Genomic DNA, 27,265 nt, shown 5'->3' on the forward strand with positions numbered 1-27,265 from the left:
TGTCCCACCTTTCACGTCTCGCTCTCCATCGTTCCTCACTTATTGATCAGATGTCTGCTCGTTAATTAAGACATGACCGCTACCGGCTGGCTGCGCGGTCAGAGCTGCACATCTGCAGGGCTGCAGCGGGGCCTGGGAATGAGAGGCAGTTAATCCATAAGTGCTAATGTGCTATTTCTCTCATCCCCCCATGTCATTCTCTATTTTTCCCAAACTGTTTCTCTCGTTTTTCTTTTTCTTACCTCCCTGCTTCTTATCTTTTCTTTTTTTTCCTTTTACCTTGTATACAAACACTGTGTCAAAGTAACCATAAAATAACAAGTTATCACCAGGGCCACGGGTCTGATGTGATGGTATTAGGCTTTTATAACAGATATATAAGGGAAAATAGCATCATAGTTGGTGGTATTCATGCAGTTAAGAATGAGTGGGATTTAGTCTAAAATAAGAAATGTTATTTTGCCATTTAGTCTAATACTACAGGATTAACTTTTATTTAAGCTATTGTGTTTTTGTATGCAACGTATTTTAAAACTTCAGACTTCAGACGCAGAAAAGTGCAAAGGAGCAATCACTCCAGTCTAAATTCCATGTTGAAAATTCAGAAAAGTTCCATCAAGCCTGAGTTCACCAACATGAACACACCTGATATCACAGCAACATGGCTTTGTGCACAATGACGTGAGCAAAATGACCTTTTCATTAATTATTCTATTTTATGAAGTATTTGATATAGTGTTAAAATGTGCTGTAATAACTTAATAACTTAATAAAAATAGGAAAGTCCCTTCCTGAGACGCTAGCAGGACATGGTTGGTACAACTGGATTAGGCCTTCTAGTTTCATATGACACCAGTATAATCAGCCCAGTATGGTCTCTTAAAGAGGGGAATGTCGGCCAGCGATTAACATGATAAAAAAATATTACCGCATTAATTACAGAGCTAATGCGGTAAGGCTGACAGCCCTGCTAAAACTAATCTCTTCTTAGGAACTTGTTTGTGTGGCAAAAGCTATTTAAATTAAGTGATAAATCTTACCACTTACTGTAGCATTCCATTATGAATGGGCTAAGTTTGAATTTAAGAACAGCTGGTGCTTATTAGCTCCAAGATTATTTCTTAAAATCTTATTGATCACAAAACTATAACATTTAATCCATTTTTTAATTTCGGATATGCCATTTTTGATACTAGCAATTCTTGTGCAATTCAATCCCCAGTGAGACTCTACTTTGTAACACATAAGGAAGTTAGAATATCTAATGTTAACATGACTGCAGGCTTGTAGAAATTTAAAAAAAGAGAGAGATGTTTTATTCCCTTCTGACTTTGTGTGCTTACAAATATTAAACAAAAGCAAATTTCAAAGACAAACAAAATATCCTGAATACTCCCTCTGAGGTATACATGAGAGTTATTCAAAAGCAATTTGGATACAAAAGAACAATAGTTTTAGATGAGATATGAAACATTTTACTGTTATTATGTGCTCCCCAATGTTCCCCTCGAGCTACAGACAAACTCTGAATCCCCCTCTCCCGGTGGGAATCCGACGCTCATAAAAGTCCCGTATCACACTTCAGCTGGATCTTGCACTTAAAAAATCAGTCTTAATGTAGTTCCTCCATGGTGCATTCACAGGACGGGCATTGCACCTCGCTCAACCGCATATAGAAGATCTAAACCCAGAGGATAGAACGCCTTTCGAGGGTTGCATATAGATATTCAAGAAGAAGTGTAATATTACACCATCATCAAGTGTATGATGTCCCAGGATATGTTCTTCCTTCGTTTACTGACGTCCTTCTGTTCCAAAAAACAGCCTTCTCACTCTGTTTTTGTGTCTCTCTCCCTCTTTTTCTCTCGCTTGTACATTTATAAGGCAGGACAGGATGCAGCAGGAGGAAATAAATCAATATTCCTCTGGAGTGAGTAAAGAATGTTGTTGAGTAGCTTGATGGAATTGGTTGTTGATTTTTTAGCTCAGTGGGTGGAAATGATTTCATAATTTTTGACTGTTGCAAAGTGTATTACTGCAAAGCATTCAGAGTCACACAGTGTGTCGCTCAGTTTTTGACCCGGACCGTATTTTTATTCTTTTTACTCCTTTTGTTGTTGTCACATTCAAAGTTATTTTGCACCAACATTCACCCTCAACTTTGAGCAATATGTAATCTGTTTCTCTCCTTTTTGGGATGTTTGCTGCACAAAATGGATGCTTTTTCTTTCAATGACTGCTGAAGACTGTCGCAAAGTCTGCTGTTTGAAATATTTGAATATTGCCAAAGGTTAATTATTCATCCACTGTTTACATTTTAAATCCTAATCACATAACTAGTGCAGAAAAGTAATCGTTTACCTTTATCAACCTCTAGAGGCGATGAGAAGATACTGGATCTTGCCCTCTTTCCAGACTATAATTCAATAATATATCGATACTACAATATATTCGCAGTGTTAAAGTAATACTTTGCCTTCACACTGATCATTTGTATATGACCTACTCACCCCCTGTTACACTGCATTTGTGTCTTTGTTTTTGTAGCATGCCTCCACAGTGAACAAAGAACCAAAATACAGAGAAAATTCTTGATGAACTGAAGTAAAAGTGGTAGGTGTTTAACAACAGCAATAATATTTAAAACACTAACACATATGAGTAGTGCTCCTGGGCAAAAGTACGGGGGTTTAAAGTCTGCTTTTGCATTTCATTGAGCAGAGTTCAAACACACACACTTCCCCAGGCTTGCTACTCTTCTGTGTTTCAGACTGTTCAAGTCTAACTGTTTTAAATAGTACAGTTTTAGGGAAAATTCATGTGTTTGGGATGTACTGAGCATACAACTAGGTAAATGAGACTTGGATTGTTCTGCACAACTTGTGTGAGAGTTTGTAGGTGGATGTGTGGATATAGTTTTGCTGTTATTACACACACTTCCCCTTTCACTCCACTTTTACTACTTTAAATTCATGAAGAATTATCTTGGTTTTGGGATTTTTATTCACCCTGAAAACATGAAAAAAACAACGTTTTCTTCACTGATTCAATGTAAAACTGGGCCTGAACAGGTCTGATTTTTAAGATCCGCTGTAGTGCAATACTGCACCAGCCCCACTACCGCACATATGACCAATTAGATCCACAACCCCTATCAGATCCACGGCCTTCATATTCCAGCTGGTGCAGAAGACAGACATGGAAAGTCAGCAGTAAGAGAGTGAAAACGGTAGAACAATAAATGAAACTGTTAGTATTCTCATTTCATTTCAATATATTTATCATCCAACACCCACAATTCCACACACATGGGGTTTTTTTTCTCAAAGAACAAAATTGATCATTTTAGTGCAGATATACCCTGAGTTTTATATTTTAGGTCAAATACATATTGAAGAAACACCTTTACTCAGGATTTCTGCTAGAAGCTAGAAAATGATGCTGGTCATGGTCACTTCAGATGCAACATGCCTAAAGTATTCCTTGAAGTTTAAATATAAAATATGTAAAAAAAAAAAAAAAAACAAACAAAAAAAAAAACGTATAGAAAATTAGATCATACAAATGATACAAACTTTTTGGTGACTTGTCTTTATGTGGTGTGGTTGCATCAGCAAAACTGTTTATGATGCTAAGCATTTTCAAACGTGGCTACAGCTCTTCAAAAACAGAGCAAAGATTCAACAGAATTGTTTACTGAAAAGGGTGTCATGTATTGTCCATTATTCAGCAGTTGAAAATACTTGGAAAGAGATAAATTAATGCGGCTGAGAGCCAAAGTAAACACAGAGTCAAGCTTATCAAACACACGATGCTCATTCTCCTTTAAATGGCTACACTGAAGTCTTGCCCTTCACATAAACCACACCAGCCAACACAAACAGCACACACAAAATCACTGGCTCTTATCCAGCCTCTTACATACAGTGTACACACACACACACACACACACACACACACACACGCACACACGTGCCTCCAATCCTCCAAGCCCGTGCCCTGTGAACCATGACAGCTGTAGCCAGCTTGATTGACAGAGTTTGAAAGTCAGGTTCAAGTGCAGGTTCACACGACCCCCAGCGTTACTCCGCTACCACCGTAAGGCTCTCTCCAGCTCTGCCAACGCCTGCTCACTTATCTTCCACCAGATGTCTGTCACATGCTGCGATGTTTTCTGCCAGTCATCTTCCAGTCTCCGGCGTTTAATTAGTGCTCATTAAGGCCTGGGCTTTCTTTGTAAATAATATATGGAGAGAAAAGTACACCAACATAAGCTGTCTCTAGTGGGCCAGAAGCCATGAATAGTAAAATCATCAACATGTGCTTTTGCTACACTTATTGTATGATCAAGCTTTACTAGTAGTGGAACAGACAAGGTTGTTGTGCCTTCATGACTTCTAATGTATATGTGTGTGTGTGTAGGTATATGTGCGTGTGTCCTCACTTGATGGGGTTTTTTTTTCTCATTACATTCAAGTATTAACAGTGCTTCTCTGAAAACAGATATTTTTTGTACTTTCACCCTTCATTCTGTAGTAGGTGAGTGCATGCAGTAAGCATCAATTGCATGCTTCTGTGCTTTCAGTCACTCACACACACACACACGCACACACAAACACACACAGAGCATGCAGCCAGCCTCTGATTTCCATATTAATATGTCTTCCCATTGCCGATTTCTTCACGGCTTCCTCCTTGTCTCAGTGGCTTACATCACATGAATGAGACGGCCCTCCCAGGGCTGAGGTGGGTAGACATTACCATACTGTATGCCTACATCAATGCACAACCTCAATAATAGGCCCTGTCATTGAAACAAATCACAGGCTTTCAGTGGCAGTGGCCCAAGCCACGTAAATTCAAATTTCATTTCGTCTCTGCAGAAAATTGAAGCAGGGGGAATTAACTTGTGATCCATTCCTAATATTTCTCCAACAATTTGGGCAGGCCTGGCGTGGCTACTTTATATTTCGATGGGGGACGCAAACAATTTGCTTGAGATGTATTACATTACACCCTGAAGAATGACAAAATTGGCCACAGCACAGAGCGACGAAAACAAGCCTAATCGGACTCTTCAATTTCACGGTGACACAGCCCGGTGTAATGAGGTGACTCTGACTCCCCTCCTCTCCTCGTAAAAGCGCTCAATGCCATCCGAAATGTAAAAAGAGTCAATGTAAAGTAACTCTGTCAAACTCATTATGCTTGCTGGATTTTCCTTGTTCCCGCTCAAATTACTCTTGTTGATATCACAGACTTTTTGCTTTTCATTTCTGTATCCCCTGCAACCATGTGGTATGAAGTTTTCTAAAGGCAGCTTGGACGTAAGCCGCTTTTGCTTTTTTCTGGATAATGAAACTAGTTGATTCCTTATCTAATTTAATTTGATAAACCTAAAATCTCATATCAAGTTAGGATACATTAACGGAAAACTTCCTTTTTTTTATCTTTTTCATAATCACTTAAATGTTTAACTCCATATTTATTTTTTAGATTACATTATGCAAATTATATTATCCATTTCAACATACATGTATGATTTCCTTCAGTCCAAAAGAGTAAACAGATCAGCAATCTAGATCATATTTAATATGTTTTCTGAAATAAAAATCTCTAGTCTATTTGTATAGCCTAACCTTTTATACTTTTTAACAAAAGAACCACAGGATATTAGAGTTTATTCCATTAACTGTTATATTGTTTTTTTGTAGATGTTTTTCCCAACATCCTGTTCTAAATGCCTTAAGCCTAAAGCCTTAACCACACACTGCAATTCTAGTGGGAAATACTGAATACTTTATTTGTTGGCCTAAAGTAGTCATATTTAAATACATTGAGACAAAAAACACTGGGGGCAGCCTCTAAATAAACAAAATGTGTTGAGTTTTTTATGTTGTAAACTGGCAAGGAAATTTAAAGTGCCTTTCAGAGACTATCCCTGACCCTCAGTCGCACGCCTCCGCAAACCAGAAAAGTTGCAGTTACACTGTACATCCATGTTAGTGAAAACACGTATGCCTCAAACACATCTTCCCCCAGCAGCACAGAACATCTATACAGCAGAGTTTCAAGGTGGACACCCAAGATCAGTGTCACCAATTCAGTATCACCAAATGTCTCCCCCTCAGTTGAGGAGATATGACATTGAGTAATGATCGCAGTGAAGTCGACCTTTTAATTTTTTGACATATAATGTCGTCACTTCATCATTATATCTTATTAGATGTCTGTGTGAAATTGTGCCATAATTGGCATATCTTGAGTTATGGCCAAAAACATTGTGTAAGTTCGCATTGACCCTGATTTTTGATTTTCAACCACCAAATGCCGATCAGTTAATTATTGACTCAAAGTGGAAGTATGTGCCAAATTTAAAGAAATTCACACAAAGTGTTCTTTAGATATTGTGTTCACGAGAATAAGATGGACACAAGATCATAGTGACCTTGACCTTTGACCACCGAATTCTCATCAGTTCTTGTGTAAAATTTAAAGGAATTCACTCAAGGTGCTCTTGAGATGTCAAGCTCACAATAATGCCATGGATAGCTTTCTTGACTCAAAGTGGATGTTTGTACCAAATTTGCAGAAATTTCCTCAAGGTGGTATTCAGAGATTGCATTCATGAGGATAAGACAGATGCAAGATCACAGTAACCTTGACCTTTGATAACCAAAATCTAATCAGTTTCTCATTGAGTACAGGCACAGAGACCTTAACCTTTGACCTATGACCACCAAAATCAAATCAATAGCACATCATTTCTAAGTGAATATTTGTGCTAAATTTGAAGAAATTCTTTCAAGGCATTGTTGAGATATTGTCTTAAAAGAATGAGACAAAAGAATGAATGAAAGAACAAATGAACAAATTAATGGAAAAACAGATGAACGGACAGACGGAGGGACAACCCACAAACATGATGCCTCCAGCCACAGCTATCAACTGCACAGAGGCATAATAAAATAAAAATAAGCTACATATTAATGAAAAAAATTAAAAAGGAAAATAACAATGGCATTGCAGCCCAAGATACAGTATGAATGAATCGCTGAAAGTTTTTCAGCCTCCTTTCCCAGAAGATCTGAGTGGTCTGGATATCCCTAGCATGCTGTAGTAACTAACCAGTGTTCAAGCTGACCACTGATAATCGTTCTCCTTTGGCTCCAAATATGAGTATGTATAAGTATAAGTATGTCTTTATCTTTGTTTAGCTGAAGCAAAGTTTGCCGTTGCCTCTAGGACAGTAAGAGACAGGATCCCTCAGCTAGGGAACAAGACCAACTTCTTGATTTTTTAATGAAATTCTCAAATTTTTGGTCCCTCTGTACCACAGAATTCCTTCCTCTCATTCAAAAGACATAAAACAGCCTCTCTTTCCTTGTAAGATGTTTGCAGGTTGTTCTGTTTTTGACGGTTATTCTGGTTTGTCCAGGTAACACATTGACATTCATCTAAAACTTCCAGCAAGGTCAAAGTTTCTCCTAAACAGCCTTGATCTCTTCGTATCTGTCAGAGCTATCACTGGTCAGGATATGTGAGGCTCACAAAGTGTCTTGTTGAGGAAAGTTTCAGGAAGCCTCAGTATGTATTTATACAGCATAGAGCCGCATTACAGGTTCTGACCATGGGCGCCTTGTGAGAGAGAACAGGTGAAATATAGCTGAGGGAGAATGGTTTGCTCAGTCAGTCTGAGCAGTCAGAGTGGCAGTCATGGGTTAAATCTCTAATGGGAAAGACAGAAAAGAGGCTTTTCAGTCTAAAATGCTGTATAGATATTTCATAAATTTCTCAATAAGTATGTCTGCATACACATTTGCAGGTTTCAGGCAAAAGCATTTTGTACTGTGGGAGCTGCTGCCACTATTTTTCCAAATGTAGATAATATGCAATTCTCATTATCTTTATTTTTCTTATCTTTATAGCAGTAGGGAACAATGCACACACATTTTTAGCTACCAGCCCTTCATCAGTGCATGACCTGTCTCTGTGAGCCTCAGGATTATACCCCACCACAGGTGCAAACAATCAATTAGGTCAACCACATCATTGCCTCCACAGAGAGAGAGAGAGAAAGAAAACCTAGGTCGGACCACAGGGAGCCGGCAACAAACACCAGGCACATTTATAGTATTGTCTGCTTTTCAGCATCAGCGTCTCAGACAGTTCAGACTTCATCTCCAGGGCACTGGTGTGCTGATTTACAGGTCAAAAGATGTCTAGGCACTGAGGTTAAAACCATTCATCATATAAGTGAAACATCCATCAATGTTTTTATTCTTCTCCTTTAATACCAACGGTCTGCACCCACATATTAAAGACCGCTGCTCCCTCCACAGGTGTTTTCAGTTATTCTGATTAATTGGACCTCAGGATGAAGTTGGCAGAGCTATGCTGGAAATTATGAAAGGTCACCAACTCAATCTACTAACAGGCCTTTCTTACAGCAGTAAATGTGTCTTGCCATTGTAATCAAGCTTGGTTCTTTAAGTACCATAATACCATAAAGAGCTGCAAAGGAACTGCGGAGACAAAGAATTACTACAAAAAGGGTCAAAAAACCACAAACAGACACAAAATAATAACCAACATACACAAAACTGCCAAAAAGTGACACGTAATCAGAGACACGTAATTACTGAAAAGGGACACAAACAACCAAAAATGACATAAAATTACTTAAGACACACAAAATTACCACAAAGACACATAAACTACCAAAAAAATACCTCGCAAAGACACAAAATAACTGTGAACTGACAACTACCAACAAGAAAAAAAAATACCTCAGACACAGTGTTTTAAAAGAGACACGATAAAAATACACAAAATTAACCCAAAGAGACACAAAATGACCATTATAGCCATAAACTACAAAAACTACAAAAATGACCTTAAAGAGACACAAAATAACTACAAAGAGGCGTAAAACTACCAAACACAAGAAAAAAATACTTGAGACACACAGTGACTGCAAAGACACAAAACTATCACAAAATTACCCCAAAGAGCCACAAAACTACCAAAACATGACAACAAATTACTTCAAAGAGACAAAAAGAACAAAGAGAGAAACAAAGAGACATAAGACTCCTTAATTAAAGTGTAAAAAGCCTCCCATTTGAAAATGACTACAGTTAAGATCCAATTGAATTTTTTTTCAGTATCTTGGATAAGCAAATGTTCATGGTATGATCATAGTCAAGTTTCATATCACGATATACCTTGAAACTGGTATACTGCTGCAACCCAACTTTAAAGAGACACAAAATGACTACAGGGAGACATAAAACTTAAAAAAAAAAAAAAAACACAAAAAATTACTTCAAAGAGACACAAACCAACTGACCGCCTGTGCTGACACGAGAATGAAGTGACACTCCCTTCTTGTGTTGTAATTCAAGCGTCTTTGTTCTCTGTCCGATATGGCAGTTACGGGCAGTTGATATCTGAACATTATTGTCACAAAAGCAGTGAGAGCCCTGTGCAGGCAATCCTGCGTCTGACTCTCAGTCTTAGATATGCATTGGATGTCGTATACAGCTCCTTTAGATTCAGACACATGAGCAAAACCTGTGTGGGTAGACTTGTAGTGCAAACATTTTTGGCTTAAGCAACAGTGTGTCAAATATTAGCCAAAAACTTTAAGACAGGAGTGCTTCTGCAATAGTTTCCAAAGGAAATCATTATGCTCTATGGCTGCTTTTAGATGCTCAAGGTCCTGTTTCACCTTCTTTAGCAACACATGGCCAAAAATATTCACCACTTCAACGCTGGTAGCAATACAATCAATAATGTAGCTAAAGATAATACTGTAATTCTATATATATTACAGTAAAGGCACCTGAAGCAAACTACTACTTCTCGCACACGCTGGTTCAGTGAAAAGAATAACCACAGGGCACGCAAATAATTCACCAAGAATAGGACTAAGAATTAGGTGGCTGGGTTTCAAAGCCCAATATCTCCCTATATTTTTAATGCAGATTTTAAATATCCCAGGTTAAAAGGTCATCAGTAAATTATATTCTGCTTTATTCCTTAGATGCTCGTTAAACTGTTAATAACCGTGATTTCTCCCTATTCAAACACTTCTAATGCCTGAGATTTAATTCACTGTTGTTTATCAGCTAGGATTTTAGGAGGCAATGCAACAAATTAAAGTAGCATCATGCATTTTTCCACATTTACCTCAGAGCTGTTTACTTAACAGTGAAAAAGTTTTTTGCACTTTGGCAAAAAATTTAGTTTATTCAATAACAGCTTGATTACTTTAAATGTGGCCAAGATAAGGAGCAATAATTTACAGTTATTTATCTTAAGCAAAACATACACTTAATGAAATCAGCTTTAATGTGATTCTTTTTAGAAGTCACTAAAAGGTTAAACTTGAAAATTAGCGGAAAAAATAAAAGTTTCCCTAACCTGTCAGTTGAGGCTCCTCTCCTCTGAGGTTCTTATTTAACGAGTTCTGTGCTCCTCTCTTGTCTTGAATCAGAGATGCTACAGTAGAAGCTGTCACAGAGAAGAAAAGCGGTGTTAGACATAGTGAGCCTGTCAACACAGTGCCAAGAAGCTGAGGTTCGGCAGCAGACACAGGGCACTGCGGCTGTCTACTCGCGAATATCAACATAAACTAGCCCTTAGCCTCATCTAACTTCACTGCAGAGATTTGTTCTTCTCTTACATTTAGCACGGACATTCACAGGCCACAATTTAGTTCAAATCTGCATCACATTATTCACTAGGTGCAGCGTAAATCAGATGCAGCACATTATAATGTCTTCTAACTAAAATGGAAGGAAACTGTCTGCCTATATGTGTGTCCTTCAATTTTCTCTACAATCGCTCATCCGATCAACTTCCCACTTGGCAGGTGTATTCCTGACTACCCGAGGAAGTGTTGAGAGCAAGCTCTTGAGATCTAGTGGACAGATTTATTAGAAATGCACTTCTAACCACCAGAAATACACACTGTGTACTGTATGGAGAAAAGGACCCCTATAGACTCTCCATCACGCATTATACATTTAAGAGCAGATGAAGGAACAGACCGGAGATATTACAGTGCAGCAAACTCAAACATTTCAGGCTTTGTTGAGCAGCACTGAGGCCATTAATGTTTGTTTTGCATCTAAATAATGTGTAGCATTGCTAGGGAACCCAACTATGTCATGGTAGGAGCGTTTCTCAGGACCTGAGGAAGCACAGTGTTGATTGTGAAGTTGTTTGGATAACTGAGGCAGTCGTGACAGCACTCATTATTAGACAGAGCCTGGAAACTATGTTTCCTTTGTTAGGTTCATACATGTATATTGAGTTTCTGCTTGCCTAGATTCTGTCACTGGTCGATCATGATTATCATGTCAAGAAGTCAATTTTATTCCAAGATGCATCAAGATGCATTACATCCTCAATTGGCTATATTAATGCTCATGGATACTTTTTCATCAATAAATACAGGCAGTTGGCTAGCTCCGTTCTCCCACAATTCAATGCAACATTGTTACCATACTGTGCTGGTACCTTTATTATCCAGCCACAGCTGGGAAATCAACAGGCAATGTTACGTGGCTATAATCAATTATGTGTTGTCACTGCATCGATGCAGAAACGTCCACATTGTGATGCATCTTAGAAATGATTAATTTCAACTCCCCTACTAGCACTAGTACAAGTTCACGTGTTTCAGTGTCAAAAAAACCCTTTATTTTCCTGATACTCTCTGAACTGGAACAACTGTATTCACATTCTGTCTGACACACTCTGTTTTAGCACCTGCCTCTTTAAGCCCCTGAAAAAGCCCACTGTGCTCTGATTGGTCACTGTTTCTGGGTATTCTGAATCTCAGTGTGTCAATAGTAGCTGGGGAGTGACAATAGCGGTGAATAGGCACATTATTTATTGTAAATAGTCACTAAATAAAACATGAAATTATTTGAAATTGGGGAGAAATTAACACCTTTAGCAACCTAGATGACATGTTTTCCTGACTTTAGCATGTGGCTACATGCAGTAAAGCTGCAGCCAGGAAAGGACTGTATAGCTGTATTTTTTCACATTAAAAATAGCAAAAGTTTCTAAACACAACCGGACATGCTCTAGCAGGAGCATGATCCCAAATCAGGGAGAAATTAACATCAGCAACCAAGATTACATGTTTCCCTGACTTTGGCATGTCGCTACATGTAGCATTTTAATTGAGGCCGGAAAAAAAAATGTATAGCAGGAATTCATCCTGTTAAAAATCACCAATAAAGACCTCTTAACACCAGCTAACAGGCTCCAGCGTGAATTACCATCATAAATTGGGGAGAAATTAACAACGGCAGCAACCAAGATGACATGTTTCCCTGATGTTAGCATGTTGCTACATGTAGCAGTGTAGGTCACATGATGTAAACATCTGCATGTCTGACGCAGATGACCAAATAAAGAAATCTGTCACAATCTGTCATCTTGTGACAAAGTAGAAAAAATGTTGGAAACTGAGGTTTCAGGACATTCTGAAGCCTGAAGTTTTTGGCTCAAAGGGATTACTTTTACACACATTTACATTTCATTATTTTAAACTTTGGCCACATGAAATATGAGCATCCATCAATGTAACAATTTATAGATATAATAAAATTGGGGAAAGCATAATAGGTTCCCTTTAGTGTAAAACCTTGGACCATTCAGATAAAAAAGATGCATATATTTTCTGACCTGGAATTAGATTTAACCCAACAGATAGTTTTGATTTTATTTGCCAAGCTTTTGATATATCTGTCTCTGATATCTCTCCCTTCACACCAGTTCAAAGAAGGTAATGTGAATTTCATTTGTGGTGTTTACAGCGCTGAAACATTAAATTTATTAAATTCCACAGAGGCAATGTCCTGGTTGCTCTTGACAATTTACAGACCTTGCTGTGAACAGTTTTCCGTAAGATACTTGATATCAAAGAAATAGTTCCAATAAAACAAAATAATGATAATAATTGGGGGTTTTTTACACAGATCTTGTTAGAAAATAAAAACAAAACTATCTTCATACTTTAAATACCACTTAAGGTAAAAATATGCTCTTTTGCAGTTCTAATTAAGTGATCCTCTAAGTAGTGTCCAGTAATGAGTCCCAGTACTCCTTTCTTTTAAACATGTACACCTTAACAAAAACAGACATCCATAAAAGTGCTCCATTTCATCCATTAAGATCATTTAGACCTGCAGCTGAAGAATGCAATTGATGAGGAAGTGACAAAGACGCTAAATTATCTCCAGTGTCTCCTAAGGGAGGGTCACTTGTTTGGATAATGGATTATACCAATTGTTATTGGTCTATATGCTGGATAAAAGGTTATTAAAACTTTATGAAATGTGTCTACGCAATGCTGCCGGTTGGACATACAGGAGACCTCTTCCCTCTTGTGGCCAAAACTGGGGACAGAAAAGCTCTCTGATTTCAATATGACAATGCCAGCGGCAAAAGCATCACATCCCAGAGCCCCCCTGAGTGCACATCCTCTTCTCTATCAGTGTGCAACGCGCACCGGTTGGGCTCGATGATCCAGATTTTGCTGGTTTTTAATTAAGTGGAAGGTCAAATCTCATCGCTCTTGACTTCAGGGAGCTGCTGCTGTCTGCATGGCAGAAGAGCTACACCCAGTCATTAATTTTATGGAGAAGGGACTTTAATTGATTAAAAAGTTAAGGACTATGGGGAATGCAGGGTAAGAGGCACTAGCATTCACTTGCTGTGAAGCTGAGCTGGTATTCAGTCGCATCCATTATGGCTGTGAATGTTGTGAGACAGCACTTAACCTGAGGAAAGATGGTGATTTTTTTTTTTAAGACTTCAGAAGTTGTTTTCAACTTTAAAGTTGCTGTGTGGCTGCAGAAATCCATGTAACTGCAATGATGACAACTTGAAGTTAAAGGTTTGCATGATTGTCATAATCTAAGGTTTGAATTTCTGCCTAATCACATTAGATTTCATTAAGTCACTGAAAAAAAAGTGAAATCTTTTTTTATAAAATGTCAAAAATTGCTGTGTGTGTCACTAAAACACATGATTTTCAAAACAAAACAACCTTATATTGGATTTTGGTTTTGAAGACAGCATTGATAAGTTTCACTTTCTGGTTAGTTTTAAAACCCAGTAGTGAGGTTTCAGCAAAAATGCACGCAAGAGACAGAACATTTCCTCACAGATTCAAGGTCACACGTCATGACTGTTTCATACACAAATGGTCATTTTGTGGGTAAACTATTCCTTTAATGGACAAAGGATTTGTAATCACATAACATGTAAGTATTTATATACCATAAAACGGCATCAAGCCATTATAGTAATATCTATAACTTAAATAAATCTAAATATTTATAGATGTGAACAATTTAAACCCCAACCAAGCACCTTTCATTTTAAGAAGAATGATTTTTAGAATTACATTTTTACAACAGTGTCTTATATATATATATATAATCTAAAGTATTTGAGTGTATAATGCTTACAAATGCTAAATACCAGATTTAAAATACAGCATTATCCTTTGGCTGATGTTACCAGACATCCACACTACTTATTCAGACCTTATTCACTCAATTTTTACTGCTTATCATCTCTACAGAACAGGCTACAGTTTCCCGCAGCTATCTATCACTAATGTGAGATGTCACAGTAAGGCCAGGAAGTCAATTAGAATGGATGTATTTCTGACTGCTGCTGTCATTTCTCTGTCTCATGTTCACTGGTGATTGTAGGCAACAGATACCCGGCTCCTGGGTCTCAAATGGGAGAAATCTTCCCTCGGAAGCACTTTGTAAAAACAAACATATGTGAAACCGTGAGCTGCCCAAACCCGTGGGGACGGATAATGTGTCAGATATACGCGATGGTCCCCCTTCCCCCTTTAACTGTTTCTGTATCACCCCCAACTCTCCTGAGAAGCTGAGGTCACCAGCTATAACCTTTTACCCTCTTAGGAGTAAAATCAAATACAGAGAATTATATTTGGAATACAAGTGGAATATGAAACTGTAATATCTCATGTGACAACAAACATAGCCTGTTCGGCCTCTGATGGAGCTCTTTACTGAGGGTAAACACAACTCTCACTACAATAAACTAAAATTAATGCCTTATGGTTTTATGTCTCCGCAATCCAGTCAAGCTGCATTTGCAGTTTACATCCATGTGTGTGAAAACATGGATGATTCACAAACATCAGTTCAGTATCTGACCAAATGTTTACCCTTTTCTTACAGAGTTACAGTTCAGAATAATGGCCGGAAAGTGTTTCTGCAGGACATTATGATGTCATAGGGAAGTTATGGCCAAAAACATGTGACCTTCAACCCCAAAACTCAAATGGATGTGGATATTTGTGCCAAATTTGAGATAACTCAAGGCCTTCTTGACATGTTGCATTCGTGAGAATGAGATGCACAAGATAACAGTGACCTTAACCTTTAACCTTCACATTCTAAGCAGTTTATCGGTAAAAGCAAGTGAAGGTTTGTGCCAAATTTGAAGAGATCCCTTCAAGGCATTCTTGAGACATTAGAGAGACAAGAATGACACAGACAAGGTAATATTGACCTTGACATTTGACCTATGACAACCAACATCTAATTGGTTCATCGTTTATTTTAAGTGGACATTTGTGTTTTTTTATTCTATTGGTATTTGTGTGAAATTTTGTCGTAATAAGCTAATGAACTGATGAGTTAAGGACAGAAATATGTTTTGTGAGGTCACAGTAACCTTCAACACTAAACTCTAATAAGTTCTTCCTTGAGTCCAAATGGATGTTTGTGCCAAATCTGAGATAAGTCCATCAAGGCCCTCTTGACATATTGCGCTCATTAGAATGAGACGGACAAAGTAACAGTGACCTTAACCTTTGACCTTCATATTCTAATCAGTTCATAATAAAATCCAATTGAACATTTGTGCCAACTTTAAAGAAATTCCCACAAAGTGTTTTTTAGATGTTACAGTGACCTTGACCTTTGACCTCTGACAACCAAAATTTAATAAGTTCATCATTAAGTGCAAGTGAACGTTTGCACAGAATCTGAAGAAATTCCCACAAGACATTCTTGAGATATTGCATACACAAAAATAGGACGGATGGACGGACAGACCACCCGAAAACATAATGCCTCCAGCCACGGCTATCGGACACATAAAAAAGTTCATTTTGTAAGAACATATTATTTAGTCCCTGATTATCCAAGCCGTTAGAAACACACAAATGAGACTGAAACTGCTAACAACTCTTTTTTTCCCTATAAGCTTGGAAATACAAGCGCGCTTGTTCCATGTGGTCAAAAGAGGGGGTGGATTTGGTTGAGTGTTGAAAGCCATCAGGCCTTCTCTCCTCTCCAGTCAGGAGCATCTGTCAGCTCTGCCACAGTTCTGTCTAATAAACCAGCTCTGTCGACCGGTAGGGTTTCCTGCCCGAAGGCTCCCTTGCCAAATAACACAGTAACTTTGAAGAGAAAGAAAAAAAAAGAATTCTCAAGCTACACGGCTTCTCTTTATGCTATCATCTCTCTATCAGATCCCTGTTTTGTGCTCAATTAGCGAATCTTACAGACTGCCTTTCATTTAGCTCTCAGAGTGGCAAAAGTGACCTTATTCGCGTCGCTGTTCTCTCCACAGAGGCAGCGACAAATGATGCCTTGTTTTTTTAAAGGAGAGCATAATGAAGCTTTGTGGAGGCACGATCCAAGTCAGATAACCCACCAGGATTTCAATTTAGCCCTGTCAAAAAATTTGAAAAGCACAAATACACGCTGCAGCAAGGGCAGACTTTGTGCGTTCCCTCCAGAGGGTATAGATTCAATGGCTACAGAACGATGCCTATTCATGTGTCCGTCTTTTGTTGTTATCTTTCTGTCTCAGGTGCAAGTGTAACCTGCATGCCAACAGCTGTGTGTTTGACAAGGGGAAGCTGGGCTGTGAGTGTGAACACAACACCACAGGGCCAGACTGCAGCCGCTGTAAGAGGCACTACCACGGAAGAGCCTGGAGTGTGGGCTCCTACCTCCCTATACCCAAAGGGACTGCAAATATATGTAAGTATTTCATGTTTTCTAATGTTTGGTAGATACAGACTGCAGTCAATTTACTAGTAAGACTGTTCGTGCTGGTAGAAAGACGCCATTTAAAGTCTGGCTACAGCAGAAACTGGTATCTGATGCAATAATGAAACATCTGAGAGTTTACTCTTTGCCCTTGAGAGATTATTGCAGCTTTTTATCGCATTAGCTTTTAGCTTCTGGGTTGCACCTCTCCAAATGTTTTTTGATTTATCATAATCACATACTGCTAAGATTGTCTTTTGAGTGGTTGACATTGTAATCTTTCTACAGTGAAACAAATCTTAAGATTAAAAATGTACATCAAAGACTAAAATGACAACTTTGGTCATTGCTTGCTTGTTTAAACTCTTAGAATGACCTGAGTTTACTGACTGAACTGAACTGACAGAGACGGATAATAACACATTACAAAGAAGGCATATGAGTAAGAAAAAGAATATGTACTTCTACTCTTTACTCAAGTACATTTTTGAGCCAGTAATCAACTTCTTAATTCCCTACATTTGCAATGTATGTCTTTGTTACATTATATAACGGTGGAAGAGCTGTTGTTAAAAAAATAGTCCAGTCCCAGTCGAGCTGTGAAACTGTTTGCAGTGGCGGAGCCAAGAAAAAGTTCTGAAATAAACAAACAAATCATGATCTGTTGTTGATTATTACTGTATAAATAATACATGGAGCTTGTAGAACTGTTGTATAAAAGTAATATCGCATTTGAAGTCATACTGTTCCAGTGAATATCGGCACAGCAGTGGTTATCTTTGGCACTGGTCAGCACTCCTGTCATGTGATATTGCCTAATTTCTTCATCAGCCAACCTGCTTGATTTAATTCAAAAAGGTTTTATCATTCATCATTATTTTTGCACTAGACCACGCATCCTACAAAAAAAAAGAAAAACAGAAATGGAAAGTCACTGAATAATTCATTAACAAGGTCATTTTTTCAATTTTATTTGAGTCAGCTTTTATGAGAGTCATTTTTACTTCAGTATACATTTTTAGCACTCTATCCACCACTAGGAACTGATAACAGGGAGGATATTGAAACACCTGTCTCTATAATGTCCTTGGTGTTGAATGTGAGTAGCCTTCTTGATCTTTAGCTGTCCACTGACTCCTCATTGATCATTTTGACCCCTTTTATCCCTTAACATCCTTGAACACACACAGAGTTTGTGATTAAGTTATATTATACCTTGGTCTCTGATTGGCAGCAGGGTGACGGTTAGAAACTGCTAATGGACACTTGCTATGTAGTTCTGGTGAAAGTGTCTGTTCACTGTTATAAGTTAATTAAAATAATTCTCCAGTTGTCAGACGGTTCACACCTCCACATCATCCCTTAAAGGCATTATCCACTCCTTATGATTAGTGTGGGGGAGTAAGTAGTTACATAAATTAAATAACAAAATAAATGTAATTTTAATCAGTTACAGTTACTGAGAACAAATATGTAGTTAAATTACAGTTACTAATCAAAATGTTGGGGATTACAAATGGGTTACATATGGAAAAAAATATTTTTAGCCAAAGTTTATATGTTGAATAAAATACTCATTCTATTGCTTTGCATCTTTTTGCCGTGTAGGACTGCCTTCTTTTGGCAGATTTTGGAACAAAGCGGGTCAGCAAAGCCTTTGAGACAAATCTGAGCGCAACATTTATGCAATTATGTTTTTTGGTCTTTCCAGCTTTACTGCCCTGTTTAAAACATTTGTTAGAAAAGGAATAACATGTAATATGTGACATTACTCTGATGGAGTTATTAAAATAGTTACATAACTTATTACACTTTTAACAAGGTAACTAGTAATCTTTAACCAATTACAATTCAAAAGTAACCTTCCCAACACTGCTTATAACTTGAGAAAAGTTCCATATGGTCGGTTACATAATGACAAACCAGCCATCTTCATTACAACTGAGCAAAGTAAATCTGCTCATGAAGACAGTAGGATAAAACTCCTAAAAAGGCTTGTAAGTGGATGATGAACTACGATTGTTTTGTCAAGGAGGTACTTTTAAATCATCTAAATGTAACCTATACTTGAACCATAGGCTTGGCTGATAACAAAAACCCTGATAAGAGTCGTTTTTAGAACAATTTTTTCAGGTCATTGTGGGAGGCAGTGATGATAAACGACCTATTCTGTTATTTCAGTATGAGCACTTGTTGGGTTTGTTTTGCAGGGACTTCATAATTGATAAGTCACGGTGTATTTTATTCATTCAGCATTAAGTGAACATAACCTCCTCACAATACTTTAACATTAAATTTAGTATTCCTACCTCAGCTCTATGACAAGTGTGAAATAGTGCAAGATATTTTTCTGCGTGTTCGCTTGGTATCTCTGAGGCAGAAGGTGCTCTTTTGCATTATCCCCATTATAATCTTGGACGGGAGTTGAGTCACATTTATCAAATCCCATGCCTGAGGCAGGGGGCTCATTGCCTCAATAAATCTAATACAGCCACTCAGGGATGTGGCGGTGGACGGCCAGGCGAGGCCAGATGGTGGAAGATCTAGCCCTCTGGTCCTGCATTCACACTGATTCAGCCTCGCAGTCAGAAACTCTCATGGCAGCAGTCTGCTGGGATTGACAGCAGGTTTCTCAGATGCTCGGCTTGATCATCTGACTTGAATTCACAGACATGATGCTCTGATTAGATTTGTACAGGGATGTGATATTGCTATTGATCCGCTGATTTGGTGTGAGTACATTTGTGCCGTTTTTTTCTTCTTCTTTGGGCTATTTGCTGATGACGAATTGGAGGAGTACACAGTCATTTGTACGAATCTTATGAGTGGTTGGGCATGCATGTTTGTGCGCAAGACTGCGTGGGTGTGCAAGCATGCACATGGAGCACATTTGATTGTGAGTGGGAGTTTGTTTTTGGGAGCGTCTGTGAACTCCAAGGAGATATTGCTGGATTTACCCCTGCACCTCCTCTGTGTTATGAGTCTCCCTGCAATGTGGTGCTCGCTGTCAGATTGACAGGCCGTTATTAAAAAATCCAACACTTGGCCGCATCTGCACTGAACTGATGAAACCGAGGTCTAGCCATATCAAAAGCAATATTAAGCACTTGTTTGGCAGTGGCGTAAAATGCAATAATGTTGCACATGGAAATGACGTAACAATATTGGTCCCCCAGGTGTTGAATGAACACACTTTTGTCTTGGATTATTCTTATTTCTTTCATAAGTAAAGCCCTGTTACATGCCTTTATCCATTACGTGAAGCTCATATTTCCTTTGAGGATATTAAACATACAGGCCTCGTACCAAGACAAATATGCTGAACGTGCAAAATGTAATTACGGTTTAATAGCTTTCATCTGTCATCAGGTCTTCCTCTTTAATCACCGAAGTCATTTATCTCACAGGTAGAAACAGGGCAAGCTCTATTACATATTCAAATCCCGGCACATGCAGATATATGGACATACGTGACCCTTCATCTAATAAATTAGAGCCCAAAATGGAGCCCTGCGTTGCTATGGGCCATAGCTGTCAGCGGCAGAGACCGACTGAGAGTGATTCAAATCCAAGGCTTCCCTAAAAGAAGGAGGAAAAATCTGTAAGTTGCCTGCAGAACCGAAGAGGAATCACTTTGAGAATTATGTTGACAGTCCACTTTGCAGCGAGCGTCAACTCATCTTGTGTTCCAAAGCAGGTTCACAGGTTAAAAGGGGTTGTGGCTGAGAGTTTGATCAGACTGTAGAATGTGCTTTGGCTTCAGAGGGCAGCATTGTTTGCCCTCCATTTCTCACACAGAACAACTATCGGGAAAGAATGGCGGCTTGCTTGCTTTCTTGCAAATTGGAGCATAAAATCTGTGCTTCTCCTTCTGCTGCTGTGTTGTGCACTTGGCAACAGTTGTTGTGACAGACCCAAACTGGTAATGAAGTGATGAATGGGGTGCAAACAATATGAAAACCCCACGGAAACATAATCACAGAGGGATACGGGGATAAAGCATGAGAAAATTATCAGAAATTGCACTAATTGTGGGGTGGGATTTCCCTGCTGATTACATTAGCCAAGCAAGTGAATCCATAGCCAGACACTGATAACATGTTTCAGACAAGAAGGCTTTAACAAGGTTGCAAAAGTCAGCTTCAGCTCAGAGACATGTGCATGAAAATCTTTTCCCTAGCCCTATTGCCTTTTAGTTTACTATAAATCATAGGTATATGTTTGAAAGCATTTTTGTTATTCTTCCGTTTCTTTGAATGGCTCCAATTTCTATAAATCCCACTAATCAGACAATCTGAGAATATTACAAATACAAACTCTATGAATTATTTTTAGATTCTGTTTGACTGGTTTGATTAAGAGATTCTTAAATTCAAAGGTGATACTGAAAACTGACCACTGTCTACCTATTAAAACAAGCCAATTGCAGATAAGGAAAGCAAACACTTTTTTTAACTGTTCAAGGTCCTCTCTATGAAAAAAGGATAGGGGCTAAAAAGGCTCCTTTTTTCACTCATTTAAGCTAAATAAATATTCCTAACTTTGAAAATTCCACCACACAGAGCCCTCACGTTTGGTGTGACCATTTTGTGACCTAAACCAAATGGTAGAGATGGCTTGATCAGGTTGACTTCAACACATTTTTTATTAATATACTGTGACTAAAAATGTGCTCTGCCAAACAGTTGAGCAGAATGGTAATAAAGATTAATAAAAACACTGATGAAAAGCCTTTTCCTGTGTATAGAGTTTTGATTCTGTTGACATTTTGCCATTGGCAGACCTGTTATTATCATCAGAAATAGGCATGAGTTAAACCATGCATTTCCTGCAGAGCTTTAGCTGCTGTTAATCAGTGTTGGACACAGCGGAGACCAATTTGATAAGTGCTGGTAGACTCTGAATTATTCAAAGCAAACAACACAAAGAATAAAGAGTCAAATGAAATGAGTCTTTGCTTTTCATGAAACGCTGTTTCTTTGCTCTTTCCACAGGTATCCCCAGTAATCACGGACCAGTGCGTAAGTTGATCTAGCTTTTTTAAATTGGCATGCTAACTAATGGCTTCCTCCCTCAGTGATGACTAACTCTTGTTTGACTGATGAGTTTGGAGAAATTGTGCTTAACATTACCATTATCATTTATCAGTACATTTTCCACAGTGAAAGAAAATCCATCCTAACAAGGAATTAATGTTGAATTACATCTTAATACTCTATTTTTATGAATAGAAGTGAACCAATGCATGGTGTGAGAAAACTTAACTTTTTACCAATGCAGTTTTAATAGTGACATCATAGACTGTATCATAAAGATGGACAACATGACAACTCCCCAAATTGAAGTTAAAACATCTTGATCACCCCCTGGTGGCTGGCTGCAGGATAGGTCATAAACCCCACCACCTCCATTTCAGCTGATGGGACACAAACCAAACTAAAAACTCAAAGTATCCCTCTAGCTCCTAAGTGAATAACTTACTTAAACATCAGGGATTTAGCCAGAGGTGACAGTCAAGGGCTATGCAAGGTTGTTGCAGATGGTGTTTTTTTCTTTTTATTATTATTATTGTCAATTTATTTTTATTTATTTATTTATTTATTTTGTTTTGTCTTGTTATTTTCATTATTTTTTTTTTATTATTTCGTTGAGCTGTTTTGAGAATATAAAGAGCACGGTGTCGTTCAATTTCGGTTGCAGTTGCAAAAATCAGGAAAAAAAACATGCAAAAAAACAACAAACAAAGTAAAAGTCAAAGATTTTTTTCCATAGATGGTTTCTGTCAGTTTAGGTAGTTTTTATCACGCTGATGAATTTTCAGATGTTGATTTTTCTGTTAAGTTTGGTTTTCGCTCATTATTTGATACTGTAAAAGGGGATATGACATCATGAGTGACAGCTGTGTGTGTGCCAATCGTGAGCCCCTGTTAGCAGTTGTTCATACAGGTGTATGGCCGGGAACTTGATACCTCAGAAATTGCTACAGTGCACACTGGCACAAGATGGCAGCACCATATCCGTGATGTTTGGCTTTATTTTTTTTCAGTGGGAGGAAGTGGAAGCTTGTTGTCCATCTTTATATATAGTCATTGAGTGGCATGTGTTCAAATTCTTGAAATAAAAAACTGCATTTCAACAAGAAGAATTTTCTTATCCCATAGAAAAAAAAATGTAAAAGCACTATGCCTGATTTTTCATGGCAAATCATACATTTCTGCAGTTTTGCAAACCATATTATTAGTTTTCATTTTTTGGAATGTTGTTCTCCTGCCTTTCAGGGAAATCAATGGAAATAAATGGTTAAATTCCATCCATTACCATGTAGTGTTAAAATCAATGAGTATCTGCCTCAATGACTATGGAGCTCTGCAAACTTTGTGTTAAAATACAAACCACACACAGGCTCTAAGAGGCATTTTCATTTTGCAAAGAAATGAATGGAAATGAATGGAAAACAATGGAAGCCTGAGTTTTTTCCTACCCTCCAGGCATCCATTGTTTTAGGGAAGTAAATCCCATAAAACTCTGCAGCATGGTTTGCAAAATGGTGAGCAGCAGTTATATTGAGTGTTTAATCTGCAGTAAACGAGCTAAAACGTTAAGAATAAATGACTTGCTAGTTCATAAAATACAGTTGGAGTCCTGCATGTTTAGGCCAGAGTATCAGCAGGAACCACTGTGAATCATCTCCCTTCCACACTTGAATATTTGCTCTAAGCGCACAGACAGATATTTGCCCAAAGCCAGAGAAAAGAAAACTATTTTTTATGAAGACATGGCCCCCACCATGCATCCTTACGCATGTTGATGCCTGAAGGCGACTGCTCATAGTGGATTACAAAAGCAGCTACCATATGTACGTGTCTCTGCCTTTGTCTTGTGGAAGATTCACTCATTTAAGCTGCATGCACACTCCTCTACATTAGTCCATTTACTACTCCAAAACACGTGGCAGAAATTGTCCAATAATTCTGACACAAATCAGCCAACATAACTCACATAATATAATAAAAAACTGAATCTATGCATGCTGTCCCTGTGCTTTAACATAACAGCATGAATTACATGACAACTCAGTGTAATTTATAACCTTTCCCATTTCTACACAGATCGAGCAAATGCTTCATCTCTTGGTGTTGCAAATCGTAACCAAGGTAGGCTTATAGGCTTTGTAACTTCAGCATGACACTAACAATACAGAATTGATTGCTTATTGATTCGGCAATTTGGAAAAAAAAGAGAAGTAATGTAGAATATGCAAACAGCAGAATGCAATAGGTTGTTTTCCCAAAGCCCAAATGCTTTCATCCTGCATGCACACAAACACACGCTGGTCCTTACAAGGCAGACCTTTTGTTGTGAGAACACTGCAGGGAACGGACCACATGCCTCATGATCACCGAGTCCACAGCCTCCTAACCCCTTTGATCATGCCCTCTTTTTAATTACCCAGAATGCTCTCTGGGGGTGCACCCTTTCTGCCATGTTCACAAGGAGAAAAAAAAAGAGAAAGAGGAGAAGGAGAGGGAAGGAGAGAAGAGGCTCCAGGGGGGTTTATGTAGATTGATCTCCAGCTATCTCAAGCTAATCCTAAGGCCCAGATATCCTGTGTAGTGAGTGTTAAGTTGCATCTGCACCACTGCTCTCACAGAAAAAAAAATTAAAAGAGGACTTTCAAGATTTCCAAGAGAGGGTGTATCCTTCTCTTCTCTGGATTCATAAAGCTGGGAACAAGATGGACCAGTGTCAGAGGTGAACACGAAACACTGGAGTGGATAACAAACAATTCTGCATCATCTCCATATCAAGTATCAGTACACACTATCAATCTAGCCAATAATAATTTCAATAAAAGGGATTTTATGCGCACTGCATTTGCTGCACTTACATTTGAGGTTTTGAGTGCCTCGTGACAGCAGGAAAAATCCTAAGGTGCAAGCAGAGGTGACATATTTTTTATGGAGAGCCGACATTTTATATGGCAACAACACTTTCCTAAAAGGCACTTGCTCACAACATTAATGCTGAAATTAGCTATAGAGACCAAAACCATTTCTGTACCTTCACATGCTCCTTGGAAATAGTGTATTTACCGTATTCACAAGTTGCAAGCACAAAAACATCCCTCAAAAGTCGTTCTCACAAGGGGCAAACTGAGAAACTTTGACGATACCTGAATTGCCATGATGTGGCATTTGTGTGATGTTTAAGGGCAGCAGAAATGGTGGAAAGCATGAAAACATTTTGATATTTAGTTCCTAGTAGCTATCATTTACTTTTAGTAGTTGCACATTTTAGTATATGCATCTATTAGCTCTAGCATATAAAAACTATATTGATTTACTGATGAATATTTGGCATATTATTCATTAAAAAAATCTTAAATTCTAAATTTCAATTTAATTAAATCTCAGCTTGAAATACTTTCAGATGTATTTGCTGAGAAGATGATAATGAAAATAAGTATTCATGACGTGTTGCCTCTTGAGTTAACGTGCTATTCACAGAAAACCAGTGTGAAATTTAAGTATGGACATTCTGTAAGTATTTTTAAATGATCGTATCAGTAACTTAGAGGAATAGATAGATATTTGGGGCAATACATTTATTTGCTTTCTTGCCTAGTTCAGTTTAGCATAAAGAATGGAAAAGGGGGAAACAGTTATCCGGAAGAATGCCAACCAGCGCCTACAATGTTCACTAAATAACACACTAAATCTGGTTGCATGCTATAAATACTTTTGGATGAAAAACTGTCACTGCATTTGGACACTAAATTTTAAATGAAATTAAATTCCCCGTGAAATCACAACTTCTCATTTTTACTTTTCTGTTTGCGTACTGAAAAAACTGAAGGTACAACATAGAAATTTGTGGGTTTTACTGGTGCCGGTAGGTGTGTTTTTTTTAACAAAGCCAAATTAGCCTGCTTCCACTCTTTGTGCTGAGCTAAAAAAAAAAGGCTGCAGCTTCACATTTAGCATACACAAGTCTGATTTTAATCTTCTCATCTAATTCTTGGCAACAAAGAGAATGATTCCCAATTTTTTTAAACTATTGGTTTGATGAAACTTTCTAATCTTCCAATTCTGACTAGACAAGCATTTACTAACACAGGACTTGTACTTGAGTGAAAGTTAAATCAAGCACTTTCTGTCTTCAGATGCGGTATTGTATCCCTGCCACTGTCAAGTGCTACTGTGCAGATGACACCTTATATTGAACCTCCGAGCCTCGAGTTATGACTAATGATGAAGGCTTCATGTTAATGTGATAACAGGAGGCAGGGCTGATCGCAGGTTTCAGCTTAACCTGACACCATGGCAAAAGCTATTGATCTGATGTAATTGAAGTAACACTATTCTGTCTCAGAGCGTATAATTAGCTGATCCTGTATCTGAAAACTGTCTCCAGTTATAGTTAATTGCACTGGTAAATTTATAGTTATAAAGACTTTTTAAAATGTTAAATGAATCACTATGAATAACTATAGTCCTGTTTCTTCCCGGCATGTAATTAAAGGGATAGTTCAGGCTTCACATGACTGCAACAAAATCCACTGATTTATGTAATATCAGATCTGTTGATATAAACTGACACGTTTAAAATGATCAGCTATTCGACAGAACTTAATTCAAGCAAATACTGTAGGACCTAGATCTATATCTCAGAGTTCAGTTGCAGAGAATCAGAAGATCAGAAAACATCAAGTTCAATAAAATGAGTGGACTGGAAAACTGCCTGAGTATGTTTAGAAGATAAACAGACTACATTTAAAAACAGCCAATGTATCCAATATTTCAGTATCATAGTAGATGAAATGTGTCCTTTCTGGCAAAATAATTCAATCAGTACCCTGCTACAGCATGCGATACAGTGCCACAAGACAAAATCACATTTTAAAATCTCTTTCGATTGCATCATGATTCCAGTCACACAAGCAGCGATATGAAATTTAATTCAGCTCTTTGTCCTTCCTATCTTTCTCTTTTGTGCCGTTGCTGTGGTGAATTTCCTCCATGTTGCTTCGTGCAACACCAAGGCCCAAGGATGGATCTGTCATAACAGTTATACCACTGAAATGTCACACATCTGATGCAGGTGTGAGGTGCACATATGTCTCAGAGAGAGTACGCCGGTGCTAACCCAGGACTCAAATTGCTGTGTTCTCACTTGCTGCAAGC

General features: G+C 38.1%; 1 protein-coding gene across 3 annotated transcripts in view; it reads left to right on the forward strand.

The window, feature by feature from the left end:
• The window catches only part of LOC121951725 (netrin-G1-like), a 79,561-nt gene that overhangs the window by 46,557 nt on the left and 5,739 nt on the right, over positions 1-27,265 (forward strand). For 2 of the 3 annotated variants that reach the window (XM_042498176.1, XM_042498175.1), the window contains exons 4-6: positions 16,900-17,072; positions 22,076-22,102; positions 24,191-24,235. In XM_042498176.1, coding sequence (XP_042354110.1) covers positions 16,900-17,072; positions 22,076-22,102; positions 24,191-24,235 — 245 coding nt within the window. The remainder of the gene's footprint in view (positions 1-16,899; positions 17,073-22,075; positions 22,103-24,190; positions 24,236-27,265) is intronic. The other variant, XM_042498177.1, reaches the window with a different exon arrangement.

The sequence above is a fragment of the Plectropomus leopardus genome, chromosome 12 (assembly GCF_008729295.1).
Source record: "Plectropomus leopardus isolate mb chromosome 12, YSFRI_Pleo_2.0, whole genome shotgun sequence".
NCBI classification, from domain to species: domain Eukaryota; kingdom Metazoa; phylum Chordata; class Actinopteri; order Perciformes; family Serranidae; genus Plectropomus; species Plectropomus leopardus.